Raw genomic sequence first — 22115 nt, 5'->3', positions numbered from 1 at the left:
CAGAAGGGTGCGGGGACTCTCCGCACGCGGGCCTGGCGGACTCCATGGTGTGAGCCGGGGCGTTCTCGTCACGCCTGCAGCATTTCTTCCTCCTCCATCCGCCCGGCCCGATGCAAGAGCCGCCGCGTGCTTCGTGCCCTCTTCGTGTATCACTCTGGCTCTGCGGGACACCGGACGCTGCATTGGGGTAGGATGCGCCATATCAGCTATGCGGGGCGCCGTGTGCGCATAGTGTTCGCATGTTTGCGAAGCCCGCGGCCTGCCTCAGGACGACGCTGCTGCCGGGGGGTGGAGGGGCTTCTCTGCATAGCTGGCTGGCAGCGCCGTGGCGGGAGGGACGCTGCCATGCGCCTGTGGCAGCGGGGGGCAGATCTCACCCTCTGCCAGCAATCCGCACGCCTCCCAGAAGCGTCGGTGTGTCCGGCGAAAGGGGCCCGCGCTGAGCAGCATGCGGAGAGCGAGAGCGAGAGCGCGCGCGTCCGCTGGCTGACTGCATGCCTGCCTCCCCTGCGCCCTCTGGACAGAGGGCGTAGGGCAGCGCCGCGCTGCGGAAGAGTTGCCGCACACATGCCGCTCCGTTTCTCTTCGCCTGCAACGTCAGCCCGCCACATGAGGGGCACCGGTGGGCAGCACGCGCGGCTGCTCCGCCTGAGAGAAGTGCCGGCATACCCGTATGCTAGCGACCGATGTGCCGGATTCACACCTCCATCCGCCCTGCGCACGCCTTCCGCGCCAACCTGCTCAAGGGGAAAACCACGCTCGTGGGTGCGGAGGGGCAGGAGCGGGGTAGCGCAGAGGCACAGTGAAGGCGAGGGGCATTGAAACTATCGTGCTAATGAGAGGACACGGTTCGGTGGGTAAGGGTCGGAGCACTTTCGCACACACGCACCTGAATGCGGAGAAATGTGTTGCGAAATCAGGCGCGCGCTACCCGTGGGGCCGTAAACGTAGCGCCGGCGATGGTGTTCTCGCTCTCGTTGAATGCGCTCCTCCACGGCATGCCTGTTGTGTGCTTTCGTCCATCCTTCCACGGCCATGGCAAACTCTGCGAAGCAATCAGCACTCGAAATCATATCGGTAGAGAGCCCTTCAGGCACACGGACCCCATGGCGCTTGCGAGCATCACACCTTTCTAACCCAAACACCCCTCTTCTCTCATCTTTACACCCGTAACGAGAAGCGCCTCGGCAACACGGAATTTTCAGGTTCTTGGCATTGAAAAAGGGTTGCGCGATTGCGTGCACCAGCACGAATTACCTCTCTGTGGCCGCCGCCGCTTTCACTCACCCCCTTCCCTTCGCTTGTGTGTGCGGTGAGCGTTCGGATCGACACGTGCCATTAGCTACGTTACCCTCTTGGTGCCAAACCTACACAGACCCGGCGCACCGAGACGTGGGCATGTTCTCCTTGCTGAACGACCTCGTGGCGTCGGCAGCCGAGGCTGTCAAAAGCATCTCGGATCAGGGCATCGACGTAGCACGACAGACCGGCGTGCTCGATGCTCTGGAGCGTGTGGTCGCCAACCCCGATTCAGCGGCTGCAAATACAGCATCGCAAGAAAAGACACTGAGCGTGGCGGACATCATGACTCCACCGGCCACTTGGGCAGGCAGCACAGAGGATTGGGTGTGGTGCGTGGACGCTGCTTTGTGTGACCCCAACACGTGTGCGCTGGCCCCAGCTAGCTTACAGGGCGATGCACCGCTGTGGGAGGAGGTGAAGACGACTGTTGCACGCCTCCTCGCATCCCCACCACAGCCTGAGAAAGAAGGCTCGTCGACGCTCAGAGCAACCGGTAAGGGTGCCGAAGCGTCAGCGGCCCTGGCTTCGAACCTGCTGGAGAAAGCCGGCGTCGTGCCCGCTCCGGCCGCGGACCTCGTTAAGTATATTCAAGAGCATTACGAGGTGTACAGGGTTCGGTCCTACACTGTGCCGCGCTTCATCTCGGACGAGGGCTACTGGCTGAACATCGGATGGCGCATTGACCTATACAAGCAGTGCACCAATGCAGAGCAGCTTTTGACGTTGATGCAGACCTTGTCACGCCTGCCACAGCGGCTGCACCTTATTGCCGCGGCAGCGGAGGAAAGAGCAGCATCCAAAGCTGGGGCCTTCGGACACGCGGAGTATGACGAGGATGACGAGAACTGTCAAGATGGCTACGGCGAAACCTATGAGGAGAACATAAAACAGCTCACGTACCTTACGGACAACACGGAGTACTGGAACATTATTCGCATGCAGTATGAGGCCATCCAAGAGAAGCGCGCGTGGCTGCAGGAGATGGAGGGGCGGGTCAAGAAGGAGATGGAGCTGGCGCGCGGCAACGTGAAGCTGCTCAGTAGTCTGTTGCAGCGGAAAGAGGCGTCAACAGCCCTCGGCGCCTCAGTGTTCGACAGCTGCCAGTACCACAAGGTGAAGCTGTCGCGGCTCATTGCGGATATCTGCGCAGCTCCAGCCGAGCACAGGGATGGCACCGTGCTGGACTCGCGCGCGGGCCGACTGTTCCACGCGCTAGTCAACTGCAACGACGACGTCAAGGCAGCCCTCGAAGCGTACGCAGGCCGCCCACCGAGTGTTCCTGGAAGCCCCAAGGGGGCATCATCGTCCCCAGCATCGTCGGCGCCGGCGTCTGCGAAGCAGGGATCGCCTGCAGGATGCGAGGAACCATCCGTGGGGGCGAGTACCCCGGAAACCACGACGTCAGCTCCGCACAAATCCCGGCAGACCACCGGTAGCAGCCCTGTCGAGCTGAAGACGGCAGCCAGCGGGAGTACTTTTCTATCCGTCAGCAACAACGCTGACGACAGTGGCGAGGAGTCGTTCGAGGCAAAGCTGCCGTGGTCGGCAGAGGACTGAGAACGCTGAAGGCGCCGACATCCGCTGCTCCTCGGTGCGCTCAAATCGCTTTCCTCTCCAATGCTCCAACGTCCTTGTCCGTTTCTCTTCGATTCTCCCGCAGTAGCAGTTGATGCTGCTGGGCATACGGCCCACGCTGGATGATGCGTTGATCGCTAGATATTATTAGTTTCCGCCACCCCTTCCCCTCCCATACACACACACACATTTGTTCCCCTACCCCTTCGCAGAATCGCGCGTACAGGGGGTGTCATGAGAGTAGCATGCCTCCAACGAAGACCTCTTCCACCCCCGAGCAGCTTCACGGAACGCTCAAGTTACAAGGACATGGAGGGAAAAGGCACCACCACCACCGCCACCTTCCCTCCCTCTGTGACTGCACATAACACGCGTGCGTGGGTATTGCCAAGCAGGAAAGAGAGCGAGGAGCAGCGACGAAGCCGTCCGCCTCACGGCTCCGTCTTCGCCCCCCCTCTGTGTGTGTGCGTGTGTGTGTGCATGGAGGAGAGAAACCAGGCATAGCGAGGCGCCACCGCAACAAGTCAGCCTGCCGGTGGTGTGGGGACGTCGGGCTCTATCCTCGGCGCTTCCGATAGCCACGGTTCTCTCTGGGCCACTCTCTCTTCTCTGGCGGCCTCTCTCTCTCGTCTGCTTGCGCGGCGCATTGTGCCGCTGGCCTCACCGCGTCGTTTCATACGGTACGCGAGACACGCTAAGCCATCCGAGGCGGTCACACCAGTGGGCAGTACTAAGCACGCCCCCCCTCCTCCTCCGACAGTGCGCCATCCGAGAGGCATGAGTGCGGTTCGCACTGCCTTCCCGCTGCTTGCCCGAGGTAAACGAAGCGGCGGCAGAGGCACGAGTGTCGCGGGTTTAACTACTTACATGAGTTCAGTGTCACGGACACTCTTGCCGCCTCTGCGGTCACAGCTGCAGGACGTCCTTCGTCACCCCCTTCCTATCACGGAGGAGGGGATCCTCTGTGCATTGCAGGTTGGCGCGGACTTGACGGTGCCATTGACAATTGTCGGCTCCTGCGACGATGTCAATAGCGAAGCAGACGAGAAGGGCAAGCTTGTTCTTCACACCGCTGGCCTGCCCGGCGGATTTGTGGTGTCGGAGGAGGAACTCGTGCGCGGTCGCGCTCGCCTGCGTCCTCCATTTCGGCCCGCAGAGGGCAGCACGCCGTCGTCTCTTGGCTCCGTGTGCCTGATGGAAGCAGTTACCAAAGAGCTGCTCACTGAATCGAGCAACACAGCTACGTCCTCCGCACCGCCGCGTGGTGTCTTGGACGCCTTCTACCGACTCGCCCGCCGTCGACACTTCTCCTTGGTGGGCATGGGCCGCGCCCTGGATGGCGGCTCGCGGCTGCATTCGGGCGCTCTGCAACTCGACTTTCCATACCATTGCGGTGGAGCGCAGGCCACGAAGCGCTACCTCGACATCACCGCCGAGGTCGCCGACGTCTTTGGTGCACACATGCGGCACGGGATGAAGGTGCTAAGTCGCTATGGCGTTGCCGTTAGCGTCGGCGTTGTGGACCGCCTTACAACCCTGACGACGCCTACGCTCATGTGGCACCCATCTGGTGCGCCAGCCGCTTGCCCCGCTCCCCTTCTACTCGGCTGCCCTGTGTTGCCGTTGGGGACCGTGGCGCTCGACTATAACGGGCCCGTGCCAGGCAGCCCTTTGACAATGAAAGAAGATCCGCGGCGGTATATGAACGTCATGGGCAACAACGGCTATGACAGTTCCGTGTGGCTCACGCAAGGCCTCTTCGGGGTAAAGCCTGGCGACTCATGGTCACCACCGGGGAAGGCTGACGACGACGCCGAGGCCGCCCTGGCACCCTACAAGGTAGTCGGAGTAAAGTACGACGAAGCTACCGAGGAAATGGAGCTGCTCGTGCGCGATACCGTCACCAACGAAGTGGTGGAAGCAGCTGACGTGTGATGGTGTAGCGGGAACAAATTGGAGCGGAAAAAAGATCTTTGATCTCTCAAGGTACAACCACATGTGTAGCTGCGCGCCTCTGCCCCAAAGTGTCCTTGCAGGTCTTTGACCCAGTCGGTGTACGTTTGCCGCGGCGCGTTGGGCGCCGGTTTGGCGGTCTCCGCCAAAGGGCGAGACGCGCGCCAAGCAGAGACGGAGAGGCCCTGTCGCTCACCGCGTGGAGCGGCCGCCCGTTGCCCCCTTCCCACCACTCTTTGACCCTTCGCGCGTCAACATTTCGGCCTGCAACGTCTACCGGAATGTACTCCCTCCCTAATGCAGATCCGCACTGCAAGACGGCATGCAGCAGCTCCTTTCTGCCTTTCCGCCTCGGACTTCCCTCCCGCCCTCCGCTCCTCCCCGTGCGTCTCTTCCTTTACTGCCTCCTCCACTTCCTGCAGCGCTGAGTCACCATCCACGACCTGCGTGCAGGGATGGAGGAGCGGCGCATGTTCCAGGCGCTAAGCGCTGAGACGATAGGCCGCTTCCATGAGCGTCAACTGTGGGGTGGCACTGTTGCTGCTGACGACGATGATTGCGACCACGTAGAAAACGCGCGCGGCGCACCCGCTCCGCACTGCGAGGCACCTGAGACGCAGATACCTGTGAGAGCGGGTGCCTTCTCGCCTCACAGTACGGATCACCACGATTCGGGCGAAGCCCGTGTCGCGCGCGCCTCCTGTGCTGTGCTGGCGAGCGTCGTAGCTGGCTCGCTCTGCGGCGTCGCACTGAAGCGGATCACCCTTACTGTCGCTGGAAGCGTTGGTGCAATCGTCATTGGTGCTCAGGTTCTGTGCTGGATGGGGTACGCAACGGTGGAATGGGGCACCATCATTCGCACATGCGCGCCGTCGGTGCTACAAGGCTACCGGCCACGAAAAGCAGAACCCAAAAGCCACCACGCGCTCACGCACGAGCGAGTCCTCTGCACGCTCAAAGCCGTCATGCCGCGCCGCGCCTCCTTCTGGGCCGGCGTTGTAATTGGTGTCGCTCTCTCTTGAATTCCCTCGCTCTGTGCACGGTGTAGGGCCACGCTGATGTCCACACCCAAAACGATGAGTATCCGTCCTTTCTCGAAGGGCTGTCCAGGCGCTCGCGTTTCCTGCACCGCGCTTCGGGGATTCCTTTTTTTTTTTCTTCCCGCACCATGGGCGTTGCGCACCCCCCCTTTCGACCGATCTGCGGACGCCCTCCCCCTCCCCCCTCCTCCTCCAGCTGAAACGGGCAGTGGAAGGCCCTTGAGGTCTGAGCGCTAGCTCGCCGCGCGGTGGGGGAGGATGCCGCGTTCACGACGACACCTCCTGGTTAAACAACACGCCTCACCTTATTCCCTTTCTTCTCTCCCCTTCGTTTTCCGCTGCTTCCCTCGCCTCGCCGCTGCCAGCGCCGTGCTCCACCACGGCCCTGTGCTTAGCTGACTCGCAAATGTTTTCTGACCCCCTCAGAATGCCGCACCTCCAAGGCCGTCCTTCAAGCTGCCCACGGCCCCGCTCGCGGAGACATGGGGAGGAGATGCACGCAGCAATGCTCAATAGAAAATCGGGTCGCGAAAGGGCCGTTGCCTGACCGCTCGACGGAGCAACTGAAGGAAAGCACGCCGGGCCATCTGCAAAGGGAGGGGGACCTAATAGGGACGGGTGCCACGCGCGACTGAATCCAAAGGCACGCGTTGGTACTCGTCCATGTTGACGTGCCACGCTTTCCTCCACCCACCTCAAGTGGCACCGACAGAAGCTGAGGACTGAGAGCGTCTTGCCAACAGCACCAGGCAGAGTGAGGCGCTGGGCCACGTCTGGGACTAAGTCGGGGGCGCCTCTCCCGGGAAAACACAGTCGCGGCGAAGGGGCCCTCTCCCTCACCCCCTCCCGGCGGATACAGAAGAAGAGATTTCCGCGTGCGCGCCATCGGACCTGACGCTGGCGGCGTCTGCGTCGCTCCCTGCCCACTGAACGCCATTGTCGGCATGCCGGTCGGCAACCGCCCGATGCCCAACAGGTTGCTGAACCTGGATGCTTCCTTCGGTGGTCGTCACTCGCAGAGACTCGGTGGTCTCCGTTGCACCAAGAGCCGACGCGGCGGGGGACTGATTGCCTCGGGCAAACAGGTGGCGGGGCTTTGTCCTGGCGCCGCGGCCACACCGTACGGCAGCATACTCGGGTGTTGGCCCTTCTCCAGGAGCACGTGTGGCGAAGCGTCTGCGAGAGACGGCAGGGGCTGGCTGACGAAGGTTTACGTGTGCCATCCGCGCAGCCGCGCCCTCGACGCGACGCAAACGCTGCGGCGAGGTGAAGGTGCGACTTGCCGGCGGCGGCTGTTGTCAAGGCACGACTTGGACTATTGCGTTCGACTTGCGCTTGCGGGCATACGCACCTGAGCACCTCCTGCTGGCATGCGGTGCACCGCCAGCGCTGCCCAATGCCTCGGTCGCGCGCATGGCACGAAGAAGCTCACAGGAGGGGGGGCTTTTTTTTACGGTATCCCAAACGCCGTCATTGCGGTGACTGGAGGGCTGCCGCTGCTGTGAGGGGGTGTGGGCGGAGAGCGGCGGGAGGGGAGAGTGGAGAATGCGAATCGGCGGATGCGGATGAATGTCTGCGAGCGCCGCTGTGAGGGGTGAAAGGAGTGGGCCCAGAGAATGCCCGGAGGAAGCGGCTGGGGGGGTGGACTTGTCGCTGACGCATCGGCGACGCGGATGCCTGCGAGGGCGTGTCGATGGGCAGCCTGCCGCCGTTCTGGCCGATCCGGCGGGTGTTATCGATGGGCAAAAGGGTATCGTGCCCAATGCTGTGGCGGTAGGGGCGGTGTCGAGCAGGTGAGGCGTGCGTGTCAGCGACCGCCGCGAAATGTGAAAATGAGGCGTCCTCTTGTGAGCGTTGGCATCCGCTGACGGCCGCGGTGTTGCTGCGGGCCGCGAAGCGAAGGGAAGCGGGGTGTCCCCTTACCAATGACGAAGCGGGAAGGAGTTCCCACCCGACGCAGCCGAGGCCATCAGGCGCTTCTCAGGAATCGCCACTGTATGCATGTGGGTGTGTGTCAGGGCGTGGCGGTGAAAGGGTGCGCATTCGAACGCCATGGCTCGTCGCCATGCCTGGTGGGTGGGAACTGGTCGCTTCTGTGCCTCTTCGCTGTGGGTGCGTCGCCAACTTTGAAGGGGAGGGCGCATGCTCGAGGGAAGCGACATGGTTGCGAGTACCGGGCAGAAGTGCGATGCAGGTTTCTTACACAGAGAGAGCATGCGGAAAGGCACATTGCAGAGGACGGCGTGCCAGTGAATGAACTGACGCGCACAGCAGCGCAGGCAGCCTTCGCAATGCTGCATCTGTACCGGGGCTATGGGACCGCTGTTTCGATGAGAAAGGTGGGCGTGCGCAATGCCGCCGCCGAGCCCCTCGGCAGGAAGGGAGGCGGGAGGCGAGCGCCGTGGCGCCAAAGGGCCCCACGGCCGGTAAAGCGAAGCTGCTGAAGCCCATGCTTTACATGGGGGGGCGAATCGCCGCCTGGCGCCCCCGCCAGCGGAGGGGCGGCCACAGCCCCTAAAGCCGACAGAGCCACCCCAAGAGATCACGACGACGGAGACGCAGCGCGATGGCCCCACCCACCGCCACCCCAAACATACACATACAACATTTTCGCCGCCCCCACCCCGTTTGTGCAAAAGGAGATCGCTGGCCGTCTGTGGATTTCAGGAGCCATCAGAAGTGTAGGCGGTGCCAAAAGCAGGCCCCGCCAGAGACACGGGGGTGGACACAGTTGGCCCCACACCCGGAGAAACACCCCACGCACAGCACGTTCCCGATGCGGGGTGCGCATGGCGGGGGCATGGCTGCGGTGGGGGCGATGAAAGGTAGACGAGGATGCAGTACTAAAATACACGTTCATTTTCTTGCTTCCCATTGAGTCCTGTTCACGCCCCGCCCCATCCGACTCATGCAGAAAGTTGGCCGAGCCTGAGTTCGTGTCTCTGTCGCTTCCACCTCGAATTGGGATGCGCATCATGGCGCGGCACCGCCGCCTGTGGGTATGCAAAGAAAGTGCTTGTTCCGAGGGGGTGGGAAAGGCAGCTGACTGCGCGCCGTTAGAGTAGGGGCCAGACGGCGTGTGACGGCCCCTTGGTCGATCGTATGGGTAGCGGCTGGCGGCAACGCTTTGGCCAACGTGTCATATCATCTGTGGGCGACACCGCGATCGCAGCCTCCGGCTGGAGAGGGGGCGGTAGGCACGCTGAGGTGCTGGACACGGTACGGAATGCGCCACTGCGTGTTAGCGAGGCTGATCAGCAGCACCCCCACCCCGCATAATATCCTCTGGGGGGGATATTACCGCGTCTTTGCGAGTAGCAAATAGGGGCGCGGGTGCCCCCTTCGGTGGACAGACTATCACTTTAGCCTGGCCGCAGAGAGCTCTTTTCAGCTTTGCAGCGACCGCATTGGAGATGCGCCACGCAACGGAAAAGAAGTCTTCAGTCTGGCACACATGTTTGCGCGTTTTCTTCGTTTTAGTAACGATGTTCGCACAGCACAGTGCGATGGTGAGCCGATTTGATGGCTTTCGATGCGCTGCGGGGGGGCATGGGAGGCGCATCGACAGCTGCGCCACATAAAGAGGAGCGGTACAATGCGTTACGGAACCTCGGGGATACCGCCGCGGCGTTGTTGAGAACAGTACGCGAGGGGGTTGCGCGAGGGGCAACGCCGCACGGCTGTGACGTCGGCAATATCTCACTGCGAGGAAGACAATGGTGGCGTTGAGGTGTCAGGAAAAGATCGCCATTGCACGGCACCTGCCAGCAACGCTGGCTGACGGAGGGTGCACCGACGGCTCTGTATGTGGATGCCGGGGCGCTGGCAATGAATGCAGCGTGTGGCACCATAGGCTCGGTGCAGATGGCCTTTGTCGCTCACCGTTTACCCTGTTGCGCGTGTACCAAGAGCGACGCTGCAGAACGGCTTCGGATGGGTATTTGGTGCCGTTCCGCGTGGGCGGCTCGACGTGAACTCGCCAACACCCTTTCATGCTGAAACAATAGTCGCTTGATTCTGTATTCATGACAGGTCTCGATTCCACCGATGCCTACACGGGAAAAAAAGGTCGATTCGGCAAATAGAAATCTGGAATAGTGAAGGATCGATATGCTATTGAAGTGGTTTGAGGAAAGGGCTTCCATATGTGCGCGCACTGAAGACTAGTGTAAGGTATTCTGACGAGAGACGGAGGGATCGCCCACAGCTCTTCGCAAATCTATACATGAGATTACTATGTGCTTGACGGCGCCGAAGCAACCGATATTTTTTTTTTCGGCAAAGCAATTGCGCGCTCAGCATCATCTACTCTACGCCTTTTGCTCATCACATCACACATGAGCTATCGATTCCAACCGTGTTCGCTTACAGCGGATGATGATGTTTAGGTATCTATGTTTTTTTTTCCGCAGCGGATTGCGGTATTTGTACCTCACTTTGATAGCAGAATCCCGTTGTGATAAGCTGACTTTTTGTAAAAACTCAAGGCGGCCTTTTATCACGTTTTCCTCGCTCAGTCCTCCTTATTGGCTACTTCATCCCTAAGCATGAACGGATTGAGCATTGGTCCACACGTGATCTGGCCTTCTTCATGTTGGTTTCCTTTTGCGCTCAGCTTTTGTGCGTAGTTACAGTGTTGTTTGCATGTATGCGTGCTGTGTTTTAGAGCAGTTGATGCTGGAATCTTATTTTGCCGAAGTGGGCAAAGGTGATGACAGCACTACTAGAGAAAAAGGCCCTTTCTCATTGTGGTCATTTTTTCTGGAAAGATGTTCGCTGCTGATAGTTACGAGGGTGATCTACAGATGTGGATGAAGTCATAGATAACGGCGTGGAAGATGGGATGCCGAGGGGATGCGCTTTTTACTCCGGAAGGTGAATATCCGGCAAATACAATATTACCGTTCTGCAGACAAGAGCGCTAAAGGCACGCATTGCATTTTGAGAGCCACAGAGTGACATTTGCTGGTAGGAAGTCGAGGGTGCCCTCTTTCTCTTCATTTTGGGGGATAACGCCAGCTACCCTCTCTGGATCTGCGCTCTGGGAATGACAGCTTCGCAGGTGTATGTCCTTTGTTTCGCCCTTGGCCATCACTATTTCTCGAACACTTTTCCTCTAATCTTCTGTTTAAAGCACCTTCTTACAACAGCAGCTCAAAAGTGAAGCCTCCCTCTACCCGCTACAGCCTCCTCCACCGTTTTTCTACAATGCCGAACCTCTGTGTCTCCTGCACCTTTAACCCGCCGATCATCACACTGCTCGGCTCCACTCTCCGCGAAGACACGGTGCGCGCGATGGAGGCACAAATCCCTCTCGCAACGTCCACCGCCATGAATCCAAGCAAGGATCCGCCAAAGTTTATCTTCCTGTCGAATCCCGATCACTGGCGCATGGAGATGTATCAGCACTTCTGCGACGAGCTTCACAAATCCTCCATTTTCCTTGTGATTATCGAATCCCTGGAGGAGGAAGGCTGGCGTCTGCGTGCCTCTAACTGCATCATGAAAAAAAACCGCGATGGCGAGACAACAAAGCTTTTCTTTACACGCGCGTGAGCCTCATGTACAGTAGGCGCGCACTACTATTTCATTTTTTGCTTGATTAGGGACATGTCTTCACCGATGTAAAGCGAAAAAACACTCAAAGCTGGATGGTGCAACTGAGCGAGGAAGAAAAAAATGTCGATTGCTAGCTAGGCCTCAATCGAGTGTTTATATCTGCACTAAATCCTATGTTATCATTATTTGTTTTTTTTTTCGGGGTGTTGAGAGCAGCACAAGTAATCTGAGCATCACTCGGTATTGTGCCTTCTGCAAAAGTTCATCTACGAAAGGGTAAAACATCACCGCAAGCTCGGATTTCTGCGTGGACGAACTTGGTAGGTTTAGGGAACTGGGTATACCTGCTTCGCCTAGCTCCTGGTTCGCGTCTAGGATTTGCTTCTTAGGTGATTTGTAGTGCACTTTCTTGCGCTAGTCTCGACGACCATGCTCACACTCTACTCCCTTCTCTCAACTTACGTCGCTTCTGTTGCCTTGCCTCCCTTGTTCCTCGGCACAAGCTACCCTGAAGGGTTTGACCAATACGAGTGAGTGTAAGTTCCTATCCAGCAAAATGCCAGCCGCCGTTAAGCGCCCTCTCTGGAGCCTATTGCTCCCACAGACCTATACGAGCCGTGTGCACGCCATCGCATTTCACGCACCCACAATCATATTCATGATTGCCGTCGGCGCCATCGTCTCCAAGCAGTCACACTATCGATCGAACCTAGCGGATGAGGACCCCAAAACGTACGACAGGATTGACCGCCGCGCCTACGTGGCCCTCCCGGACGGTCGCATGGCTCTAGTATATCCTATTATCGACACGCAGATGAGTTTGATGCGGACTATCATATCCTTTCTCGATGCGGTGAATCCTTTGCCGTAGTAGATGTGCAGAAAGGGCATGTACACACTCGCGCGAACACATAACAGCCTGTGCAATGCGCTTGAACAGCAGGCTCTTCCAGTTTTGCCTAGAACGACGAATTAGGACTTTCTTTCATTGATGTGAAGCCGGAAAGGGGGAAAACAAGGTGTCGCTGATACATTTGCGCATGATCTCACTCCTCATTTAAGTTTTGCTCGAGAAAACTTAGGAGATGCGGAGGTGAACGATGCTCGCGCGCTCCGTTTCTTTGGCTTGATTATCTTTTCTGGTGTGCGAGCAAACTCCTCGTTTCTACCTTTGACTTCTCGAAGGAAAGAAAAGAATTCACAATGCTTTATTTGGAGATCACAAAGGTACGCGCTGCAATGAGGCAATCGACCGTGCGTCTGCGCTCTGCGGTGTTTATAGGATCGGGTGTACCCATCTCATTTCCGTGTCACCATGTTCCACCTGTGGTGATCTTGTTAAGACGGTGATGAACCCTTTGTACTCTTCTTTAGATGCCCCATTGCTGGACTTTCTTTATCTACGATCGAGGCATCAGTCGACGATCGTTGCACAATTAGCGAGTTATGTAGTGTGCCCTGTGTTATACCAATAGGGACACGTATGCGCAAAAAAGTGGCACACAGCTGCCCCAACCAAGCTTATTAAGCTCTAAGAGAGGCATCAACGATCACCAGAATTTCATTGTATTCTCGGCGACGGAGGCACAGCAATCAGCTGACAGGAATACAATCAGGACTGGTACCTTTACGAAAGGGAAAGCGGTCTCTGTGTGGTCACTTTTTTCTAGCTTTTCCTTCTAGGGCACCGGTGAGACCTCTGCTTCCAAGATGGATTTGAATATCGATCACATTCTGAACGCGGAGACGATTGATTTTCAAGCATTAACGAGAAGCTGCCGTCGCGGCTTGAATGAAAGCGCCCGCCCTGATTGTTGGAAGGTAATCATGGGCTTCTATCCGATAACCAGAAAACACTGGGCTGCCATTGAGGTCGAGAGACTTCAAGAGTATAATGAAGTTTTGGAGGCTTGTGGTCTCAGTCCCGGAACGTCAAAGTTTGAACCAAACGATCTGTCGCGCTTCATCGACGTTGACGTGCCTCGCACCATGCCCTCTTTAAACTTTTTCCTTGCAGATGAAAATCGTCTGGGAACCTGCAGAGACGAAAGTACGGAAGAGGTTGCGCGCTTTACCCCATCGCAGCACGCGTTGCGCAGAATACTAATAAGTACAGCAATGGTGAACAAATCGCTTGGCTATGTTCAAGGGATGAACGAGTACGTTGCTCACCTCCTTTACGCCTTCGCTAAAGGGAAGGCATCAAATGTTACGCTGTCCGTCGAGGCGGATACTTTCTTCTGTTTCCAAACGCTTCTGGCGCACCTTGGCGATGACTTCTGCCGCTCATTCGACTTTGACGCAGCGTGCGGGCTTACCAGCACTATGAGGTTGTTTGATAATGTCTTGCGCTTCTTTGATCCTTCTTTGTTCGAGCACCTCCAGTATCTGGGTGTCAATGCGGAGCACTATGCACTGCGTTGGATCATGCTCTTGTTCATGCAGGAATTCAATATAGCAGACGGCCTGCGCGTGTGGGATTTTCTTTTTTCATTTGGCGACGAGGTGAGAAACGCTGCTTTCTTTGTTGCTGCGGCTATGTGTCACCACCTGCGCAGTGCAATTTTGCCAGCGGAGGTGATGAGTGACGTTTTACCGCTTCTGCAGGAGTATCCTCCTGTGGATGTGAACCTTTTTCTTCGCGTAGCGTGGAAGTGGATTGTAAAATTTGATTTTGACCTGCTACAGGAGCTGAAGCACTTGTCTCCCGAGGGTGTGCAGGGGTTACGACGCAGTCGAGGGCTGGAACAAAGCATGAATTTTGTTCAGGTGATGCAGAGCTGGGTGCCGTCTGTCTTCTAAGCGTGTGACTGTGACGAAAACTGCGTGCTATTGTGATGCCGAGTGTTTGCTTTTTTTCTTCTGCCACTGCTGACCGTGGATGGTCTTATCCGAACGACCAAAGTCTTTGATGCGAACCAATTCCCCTCCTTCTGTGTCTCGCTCGTTGAGCTCTCGTTTCCTGCAAACGATACTTCTCGCGGGCCACGCTTTGCTTCACTTTTCCCTCACTCGAACTTTGCAAAGTGCGAGTACGGATGGAATGTGGCATAGCGGAATGCAGCTTTCAAGGTAAGGAGTCCCTCTTTCCAGGAAGCGCCAATCAAAGAATGGGTATACCTTTGCATGCATCTACATAGCCGAGGTGCGCCACCTTTCCTTTCTGGACGCTTGCGAAGTCTGGAGTGCTTGCGCGGAGTATGCGATCACTCGTGCACAAGAAAAATGCCTGTCAAGTGAATCGTACCAACATTTTGCTTCTTTTTTCGTGCCATATACTCGACGATGCGCATGTGTGGTATGCGTACTCATTATTTTTATCTATGTGCCGTTGTATTTGCGGCTTGCAGCTTGCAATTTGTACGCTCTCTGTGCTTTTGGCTATATCGACGCCTCTTTTATGCGACGTAAGAGCAGCAGCAGTAGCAGGATCAGCAACGAAAGCTTTACCAACACACTAAAGCCGTCATGTCATCTTTGAAAAATGCGCCAAGTCTCACCCCAACGTCGCGGAAGGGTTTCTCCTTCGCCACTGTAGACGACGACGACGACTACATCGGGCCAGCGGAGATGGTGGAGGAAATGCGCAACCCCTCGATGACCAGTCGCTCCAAAAAGACCAAGAGTCGCGACTCCAAAAAACCGAAGAAGAGAAAAGAGGTGGCGCCTATTTCTGAGGAAGATGAGCCTATGTCCTCCTCCTCGTCTGTGAAGAAGACTTCTGCTAGCAAAACTGCTACCTCATCGGGCAACCATGGCGAAGACTACGCCGACGACTTTGAAGATCCAGTGGATAGCGACGACTACATCCCTCCCGTTGGCACGCCGCCACACACAGCAGCCCTGAGCCCCGCCAAGCCGAAGACATTCATGGCTGACGTGGAGGCAGAGGAAAAACGGCTTTATGCCACTGTGCAGGAGCAGCTGCGCCTCGAGAAGGAAGAGGTGATGCAGCGCATCGCTAAGTGGGAGGCTGATCAGGCGCGAAAGGCAGAGGAAATGCGGCAGCGTGAGGAAGACCTCAAGCGGCAGCTGGCTGCGCAGCAGCAGCGGGAGGAAGAGATGAAGCAGCGTCTCAACAAACTTGTGGAGCAACAGGTCTCTCAACATGTGGCCGCCGCAGGCGCAGCAAGCATGACTGCTGTCACACCCATCAATACGGCTGCGCCTAGTGTGGCTGCAAAAGCGGGCGTGCATGACGACACTGAGGATGCGGATGAGCGAGGAGCTGGGGCTTCAAGAGCAGAGCTACAACGCCGGCGTCGCCGCGAACACGAGCGCGCTGTCGGCTTGCGCCGCGCGGAGGAGGAGGAGGCGGCGCACGCACTCTTTCAGCGCCTCGCACACGATGTACGTGAGGTGTTTCATGAGCTCAACCTCTCCGTCGTCGCGGCGGAAAAGGAGCGCCTCATTAAGGACGAGCGCTATCGCCGCGAGCGAGAGCTGCGTGATAGACGCGAAGACATGGCGCGTGCAGAGAAGCTCGAAAAGGAGCTGAGGGAGCGGGAGGAGAGGGAGGCGAAATTTTGGGCCATGGCAGAGCAACGGGACGAGAAGTATCGCACTTTCATGGAAGAGCGCATGCGCAAAGATGAGGAGGAAAGGGAGGCGCGTCTGAAGCGCGATCTTGAAGATCGTGCGGCGCGGCTGCGCAATGAGAGGGAGCTGCGCGAGGGTATGGATAGAATGGACAAAGAGCGACGCGCCAAGGCAGAGGAGGAGTCGCGTCAGCACGATAGCCTCGTGCTTACGGCGCAGATGGAGGAAGTGAGCGCTCGGTACCGTGCGCAGCTGGAGGAAGTGAAGCGGCAGATGGAGGCCGACAGCGTGCGCAAGGATGAGCTACAGAAGGCAGAGCTTGCAATGATGGCGAAGCGCCATGAGGCTGTGCTAGAGCAGCTTCAAAAGCAGCACGCGCAGCAGCTCGCCACGATGGATGGGCATGTCGGCAACGTCAGCCGTATCGAGGCGTTGGTGGCGGCCATGCAGGAGACAATGGAGGCTACCAAAGCGATGAACGAGAAGCTGTTGGGGGAGCGCATGTCAGTGCTGCAGCAGAAAGAGCGACAGCTGGATGAGCAGCAGGCTGTGCTGGATGCGATGGTGGCGGAGATGAAGGCGACCCAGGAGACGGTGGCAGCCGAGCGAGTACGTGTGGCTGGCCTGTACGCCAAGTTTGAGCTCGCCTTAGCTTCATTCAGCAAGAGCAGCGAGGAGGATCGCCGCACCTTCCGCGAGGCACATGCCCACTACGACACCCTCCGCCAGCAAGCGGAAAAGGATCGTCGGCTCATGCTAGGCGAGGTGGCACAGGAACGCAAGATGCTGGAGCAGCAGTTTGAAGAGTTCCTCGCGAAGAAGATGGAAGCAATGGCTGAGCTGCAGAGCGAGCGGATGGCGATAGCGCGAGAGCGAGCAGAGGCGTCCATGCTGCGGGAGCGACAAAATCGTGACGAGACAGACCTCCTCAAGTCCCTGCGCTCTCGCGAGGAGGAGTACAAAATGAAACTCGAGTCCATCGAGTCTGATCGGGCCACAGCATGCCACCTGAAGGATGAGCACAAGCGCCTATGCGACGCCGTAGCTGCGGAGCGTCAGGCGCTTCGGCAGGAGCGAGAGAAGTTCGAGCTCGAGAAGAAGGAGCTGCTAAGCCGCTTTGAGGCTATTCGCCGCCAGGCCGAGGACGCTTCCAGCTCTCAGGAGCGCCTGCGGATTCAGTTTATGGGTGATCGCAACGACGTTGTCGACGGAAACGGAGCCACCATTGGGATGCTGCGAGGGGAGCCACTTGTGTGCAACGCCGCGTCCCGCCTTCAAATGGATTTGGCACGGCAGCGTGCAGTCCTCCAGAGCATCAGCTGACAAACCCTTTTCGTGTGCCCCTTCCTCTCCACATCCTCAGGACAAAAAATAGTCTTTCTCACGCCACAAGCGCCGCATTGACGTGCGTGGTGCGCTGCACCTTCCACTTCACTTCGTTTTGGGCTTTCTGCTCCACAGCTTTCCGAAAGAAGGGCAGCTCATCTTCGTCAAATATCATGCCGAGAGAGGCAAGTGGTTCCCCCCGAGGCGAGCCGATGAGAGCTTAGAAGCATGAAAAGTGCGCTCATCTCTCTGCTTCCGCGAACGCGTCCAGACTGACACAGATGCTGCACACACCTACACACGCATACATGCAAACTTACATACACACAAAACCAATGGAGTCTTTTCTTTTTTCTTCACCGACTTCTCTCCCCTCCTCGAGGGACGTGCGGAATCGCCGTGCGGGGTGGAGGGCGGAGATGAGGGAAAGGGTAAGGTGAGTGGGGGACGATCCGGGGCAGCAGGCACACGCATTCGCCTGTTTGTCTTGCGCCCTCGTCTCGATCGCCTCGCTTCGCATAGAAAGACGTGTGTGTGTTTGGGGGGGAGGGGCGTGTAGGGCGCACACCTACGGAGCTATGCGTGCTGGTGAGTGTGTGCGTGCGCGCTTGCTTCGGCGCTGGTTGTGGTACTGCAGCACTGCCAAGACTCAAAAAAAAAAGGGAAGCGTTGTGAGAGGCAGCCATATGGCTGCCCGTAGAGCTATTCTGCCCTTCCATGCGGTCCGCCAAGCTGACGTGAGACAGCCTTGTCGCTTGCGTGTTATGCGCCGCTATGGCCGCCCACTGAGCGATATTTCCGAGTGCTGCTCGACGGACTTCTGTCTCGGCGGCGAGGGTCGGTGAGAGACGGCGGCGACAGAATCCACGATGCCCTCTCTCCCATGTCTTCCACAAGAGACGCTCTCGGCGTACCTTCCGGTGTCGCCGTGGATTCGCATGCGTTCTACTTTCTTTTTACTTCTCTCTCCTTTTTTTCCTTTGCTATGGCAGCCATGCCGGCATGCGTGCGGGCTTCAGTGCCTTTTGTTTGGGTTTCACACGCACTTGACGCACAAGGAAGCTTAGCCTGTGACCCAAGTCGATGCAACACGTCGGATTGCTCACCTCTGCACTGCACGCTACTGTTCTCCCTACTCTCCCTGTCCCCGGATTAAGCGGCAGATAGCACTTGCACAGAGTGTGTTGCGACACATGTTCTCCCTGTCGCGCCGCTGGGCGGGCGGCAAGTCTATCGAGTTTGGGGGCGACGCGCGGCAGCTGATGCTATCCGGTATTGAGCGCATCGCCACGGCGGTCGGAGTGACGCTCGGCCCCAAGGGTCGGAACGTGATCATCCGACAACCCGACGGCGAGCCGAAGATCACCAAGGATGGCGTCACGGTCGCTCGCTCGATCGACTTCCACGACCAGTTCGAGGACGTCGGGGCAAAGCTGATTCGGCAGGTGGCCAATAAAACGAATGACGTGGCGGGCGATGGTACGACAACGGCAACTATTCTCGCCTGGAGCATCTTCGCCGAGGGTTACAAGAGCGTTACGACCGGGGCAAACCCGATGGATCTGAAGCGCGGCATCGACGCGGCCGTCGCAATTATTCTCGACGACCTTGCAGAGCAGACCCGACCCGTAAAGGACCTTGCCATGCTTGAGAACGTGGCTACCATCAGCGCGAACGGCGAGCGACTCCTCGGCACACTCATTGCGCAGGCGGTGCAGGCGGTCGGTGTCAACGGCTTCATTTCTGTGGTGGATGGCAACACGGCCACGACGGAGTGGTCGAGACACGATGGCTGGAGTACCGAGCACGGTTTTGTTTCCAGTGCCCTCATGACCGACAGCAGTCGACTGTGCAGCAGGCTGGAGAACCCGCTAGTCTTCGTCACTGCTCAGCCGCTGGAGGCAGTGAAGGACGTGGTGAGGTTGCTGGAGGCTGCGCGGTCGCAGCAGCGCCCGTTGGTGCTTATCGGTCCCTCTTTCGCTGCCTCGGCGCTGCAGACGATCATCCTAAACCACGAGCGCGGCATTGTTCAGTGCGGTGTTGTGTGCATGCCAGAGATAGAGGAGGAAGAGCTACTTGACGTTGCCTGCTCCTGCCAGTGCAACGTGGAGAAGGTAAGCTCTGTCAGCTCTGTTGATAACGTTGAGTGCTTGTTGGGGTCTGCAAAGCATGTGGAGCAGACCATAGACAACACTGTCGTGCGCGGCACCGGCGACACATCAGCGCGCGTACGACTGTTGCAGAGTCGTCTGGAGCGTCTCATGACCGAGGAGAGACGCGAGGCCATGCGGGAGCGCATTTCGAAGCTGAATGACACCCACGCTGTCATTCGTGTCGGCGGCCGCTCAGCAATCGAGGTGAGCGAGTCAAAGGATAGAGTGGTGGATGCACTGAATGCTGCCCGCAACGCGCTCGGCGAAGGTATTGTAGCTGGTGGCGGCGCGGCTCTTCTGCACGCCTCTAAGAAGCTCGATGAGCTCTTACTCAATGACGAGGAGATGGAGCAGGACCGCCGAGCCGGCATTCAGATTGTGCGCAACGCGGTTCGCCTTCCTCTGAAAAAGATCAGTGAAAACGCTGGCGAGGAGGGCGCCGTGACGGTGGAGAGCGTGGCTGAGTATCAAGAGACGTCCATGGGATATGATGCGCAGAACGGCACCTACGTGGACATGTTTGAGGCTGGCATTGTCGACCCCGTCCGCGTGGTGCGGTCGTGTGTCGTCGATGCCGCCTCGGTGGCTGGGCTGATGATCACGACGGAGGCGAGCGTGTGCGATTACCGCCCTGCTCCCGACAGACATCGAAAGTGATGCACGCACTTCGCTGTCGATCCAGGCGCCGTGATGCGAGGTCGGCTCGCTAGCTGCACTTTGGGTGTTGCCACCGTCACTTGACGTCTCGGAGCCTACGGACCTTGTTGCTGCCGCGTGAGGGCACCCGAGTGGAGTGCAGCGCGTGACTTCAGAGGAAGGTGCCGGTGATTTTTTGCCGCCCCTACCTCACGCACACACACACACAGTGGATTAGCCCCTCTCCTCCTCTTCCTTTTCTCTGACTGTTTGCTGACGAATCACATCGTACAGTGGCACTTGGCTGCCTCTTTGACGTAAGTGGCGCAGCGAAAAAAAAAAGGCTTCGGCATCCGCGCTTTTCTTCAGGGCTTGTACTTTGCACCGTGATAGTCGAGAGGGGGTGGTAGTGGGGGTACATGGGAGACGGATGGCTCAGTGAGCACATGACTGTGGTACGCACTCCTCCACTTGAGCCTCCCCTGCTCTTCTCTCACTTCCTCTCCGCCTTTGCAGGCCATCACAAGACTAGCGTGGCATGTCTGCGATCCCCTTTTCTTTCGACGGCCGCTTCGTGGGCAGACCTCAAAGCGATGGCGCTTTCCCAGCGCAATGCTGGGAGTGGCGGGAAACAGAGAAGGGGAGCGAGAGAAAAGTTGGCACAGACAGGCGAGCGGTGCACGGACGCCCCTCACGGACCACTGCCTCTTCATTGACCCGTCGCTCTTGGCCCCCACCCCCCACTCCCCTCCTCCTCCATGTCCCTCCCAATTTCCCGCCCTTTTTTGCTGCCTCTATTGTGCTCCTGCCCATTTCGCCCATTTCTGCCTCTTTTTTTTTGTCTCCTTTGCCACGCCTCGTGTCCTTTCCCCCTCTACAATTGCAGCGGAGGGAAAAACAGAACGGCGTCAGCACCGTTGTCACTGTGCGGCCGTCACGAGCGCCGCATATTGGAGCGGGGCAAAGAGTACAGCCGGGACAGGGCCCGCACATTCGCCGACGATGCTTCGGTGGTCGCGTCTGCTTCGGGAGATGGCCCCTGAACTGCAGCTGGAATACATCCCGGTCATCTTCACCCGCACCATTCTTGGTCCTCAGGGAGGCTTTGCTGGCGAGGAGCGTCTGATCAAGCGCGAGGTGGCACAGAAGTACATCTCTGAGGGAAATGCGGTGACGCCGAGCGCCGAGCTCCGTCGCGGCGTGTGGTGCTACAACCCCGACTCGGAGCAGTACGATCGCTTCGTGGAGCGAAACGCTGAGTTTCTCGACTTCGCGGCCCGCAAGCGGCAGTGGCTGGACGTGTACTGGCGTGTGAACACGGGATATCTGCTCTTTGGCCGCCAGAGCTGGGGCCAAGGATGGCTGCTGAACTGCCCTCTGCGCAAGAAGGACATCGCGCAGAAGCTGTGGGAGCAGTATAAGGTGCGTGTCGATCCGAGGCTCATCGAGTTCAGGGAGAAGGATCGGCGAACAGGCATTCAAGACTTAGGACACAACTGGTGCTGGCTATACTTGCCAGGCGCCGAGGAGCTGGCGATTGACCGCGAGGTGTACGACAACAAACGCGTCAAGGTGCGCATGCACATTCGTAAGATGAGCAGCTACGGCGCGCTTTACTGACGAGGACGTGTGCAGAGAGGCCACGTGGGGTTGCTCTTTTTTTTTTGTGTGTGTGGCGATGGTGCGGTTGGCTTCATGCCCGTGCCTCCTCCTTACTCGCCCTCCATACTTGGGGTGTGCATTTTGTGCTCAGGTTATATCAGGGAGGCGACGCTCTTTACATGCCACGAACCAAGGGAGGAAGGAAACGTACGCGTGAATGTGTGTGTGGGAATGTGCTGCTTTAACATGGCCTCCTATCCAAATGACACCGTCGGGACGCACGCATCACACCTGCGCAAAGCGAGTCGAGTAACCCATAACGAGTGAGACGGATGGGAGTGCGATTTTGTTGTGAGGCTTCAGGCGCGCTGTCCGCGGTACACGCATTTGGGGCAACGGAACGCACGCTGCATCACTCCTCGGCGCGACC

The 22115-nt window shown here is 58.1% G+C and overlaps 10 protein-coding genes across 10 annotated transcripts; all 10 read left to right on the top strand.

Moving 5' to 3' along the window:
* Positions 1 to 1398: 1398 nt before the first annotated feature.
* On the top strand, positions 1399 to 2859 carry LSCM1_03909 (uncharacterized protein; the record flags this gene model as incomplete). The annotated part of the gene is made up of 1 exon (XM_067321440.1): positions 1399 to 2859. The coding sequence occupies one exon, from the start codon at positions 1399 to 1401 to the stop codon at positions 2857 to 2859; it is 1461 nt and encodes a 486-aa protein (XP_067176808.1).
* Positions 2860 to 3654: 795 nt separating this feature from the next.
* Positions 3655 to 4812, top strand: LSCM1_03908 (uncharacterized protein; the record flags this gene model as incomplete). Its single annotated transcript, XM_067321439.1, has 1 exon — positions 3655 to 4812. One exon carries the CDS (start codon positions 3655 to 3657, stop codon positions 4810 to 4812), a length of 1158 nt encoding a protein of 385 aa, XP_067176807.1.
* A 473-nt stretch (positions 4813 to 5285) lies between these two features.
* LSCM1_03907 (uncharacterized protein) lies at positions 5286 to 5852 on the top strand (the record flags this gene model as incomplete). Its single annotated transcript, XM_067321438.1, has 1 exon — positions 5286 to 5852. The coding sequence occupies one exon, from the start codon at positions 5286 to 5288 to the stop codon at positions 5850 to 5852; it is 567 nt and encodes a 188-aa protein (XP_067176806.1).
* Positions 5853 to 8161: 2309 nt separating this feature from the next.
* On the top strand, positions 8162 to 8314 carry LSCM1_03906 (uncharacterized protein; the record flags this gene model as incomplete). Its single annotated transcript, XM_067321437.1, has 1 exon — positions 8162 to 8314. One exon carries the CDS (start codon positions 8162 to 8164, stop codon positions 8312 to 8314), a length of 153 nt encoding a protein of 50 aa, XP_067176805.1.
* A 2764-nt stretch (positions 8315 to 11078) lies between these two features.
* LSCM1_03905 (uncharacterized protein) lies at positions 11079 to 11426 on the top strand (the record flags this gene model as incomplete). The annotated part of the gene is made up of 1 exon (XM_067321436.1): positions 11079 to 11426. One exon carries the CDS (start codon positions 11079 to 11081, stop codon positions 11424 to 11426), a length of 348 nt encoding a protein of 115 aa, XP_067176804.1.
* A 559-nt stretch (positions 11427 to 11985) lies between these two features.
* Positions 11986 to 12300, top strand: LSCM1_03904 (uncharacterized protein; the record flags this gene model as incomplete). The annotated part of the gene is made up of 1 exon (XM_067321435.1): positions 11986 to 12300. The coding sequence occupies one exon, from the start codon at positions 11986 to 11988 to the stop codon at positions 12298 to 12300; it is 315 nt and encodes a 104-aa protein (XP_067176803.1).
* An 839-nt stretch (positions 12301 to 13139) lies between these two features.
* Positions 13140 to 14231, top strand: LSCM1_03903 (uncharacterized protein; the record flags this gene model as incomplete). Its single annotated transcript, XM_067321434.1, has 1 exon — positions 13140 to 14231. One exon carries the CDS (start codon positions 13140 to 13142, stop codon positions 14229 to 14231), a length of 1092 nt encoding a protein of 363 aa, XP_067176802.1.
* Positions 14232 to 14897: 666 nt separating this feature from the next.
* LSCM1_03902 (uncharacterized protein) lies at positions 14898 to 17291 on the top strand (the record flags this gene model as incomplete). Its single annotated transcript, XM_067321433.1, has 1 exon — positions 14898 to 17291. One exon carries the CDS (start codon positions 14898 to 14900, stop codon positions 17289 to 17291), a length of 2394 nt encoding a protein of 797 aa, XP_067176801.1.
* Positions 17292 to 18487: 1196 nt separating this feature from the next.
* Positions 18488 to 20104, top strand: LSCM1_03901 (uncharacterized protein; the record flags this gene model as incomplete). The annotated part of the gene is made up of 1 exon (XM_067321432.1): positions 18488 to 20104. The coding sequence occupies one exon, from the start codon at positions 18488 to 18490 to the stop codon at positions 20102 to 20104; it is 1617 nt and encodes a 538-aa protein (XP_067176800.1).
* Positions 20105 to 21085: 981 nt separating this feature from the next.
* Positions 21086 to 21703, top strand: LSCM1_03900 (uncharacterized protein; the record flags this gene model as incomplete). The annotated part of the gene is made up of 1 exon (XM_067321431.1): positions 21086 to 21703. One exon carries the CDS (start codon positions 21086 to 21088, stop codon positions 21701 to 21703), a length of 618 nt encoding a protein of 205 aa, XP_067176799.1.
* Positions 21704 to 22115: the final 412 nt, after the last annotated feature.

The sequence above is a fragment of the Leishmania martiniquensis genome, chromosome 30 (assembly GCF_017916325.1).
Source record: "Leishmania martiniquensis isolate LSCM1 chromosome 30, whole genome shotgun sequence".
In the NCBI taxonomy this organism is placed as follows: domain Eukaryota; phylum Euglenozoa; class Kinetoplastea; order Trypanosomatida; family Trypanosomatidae; genus Leishmania; species Leishmania martiniquensis.
Note: the sequence above shows the minus strand (reverse complement) of the source record. Positions and strands in the feature narration are given on the sequence as shown.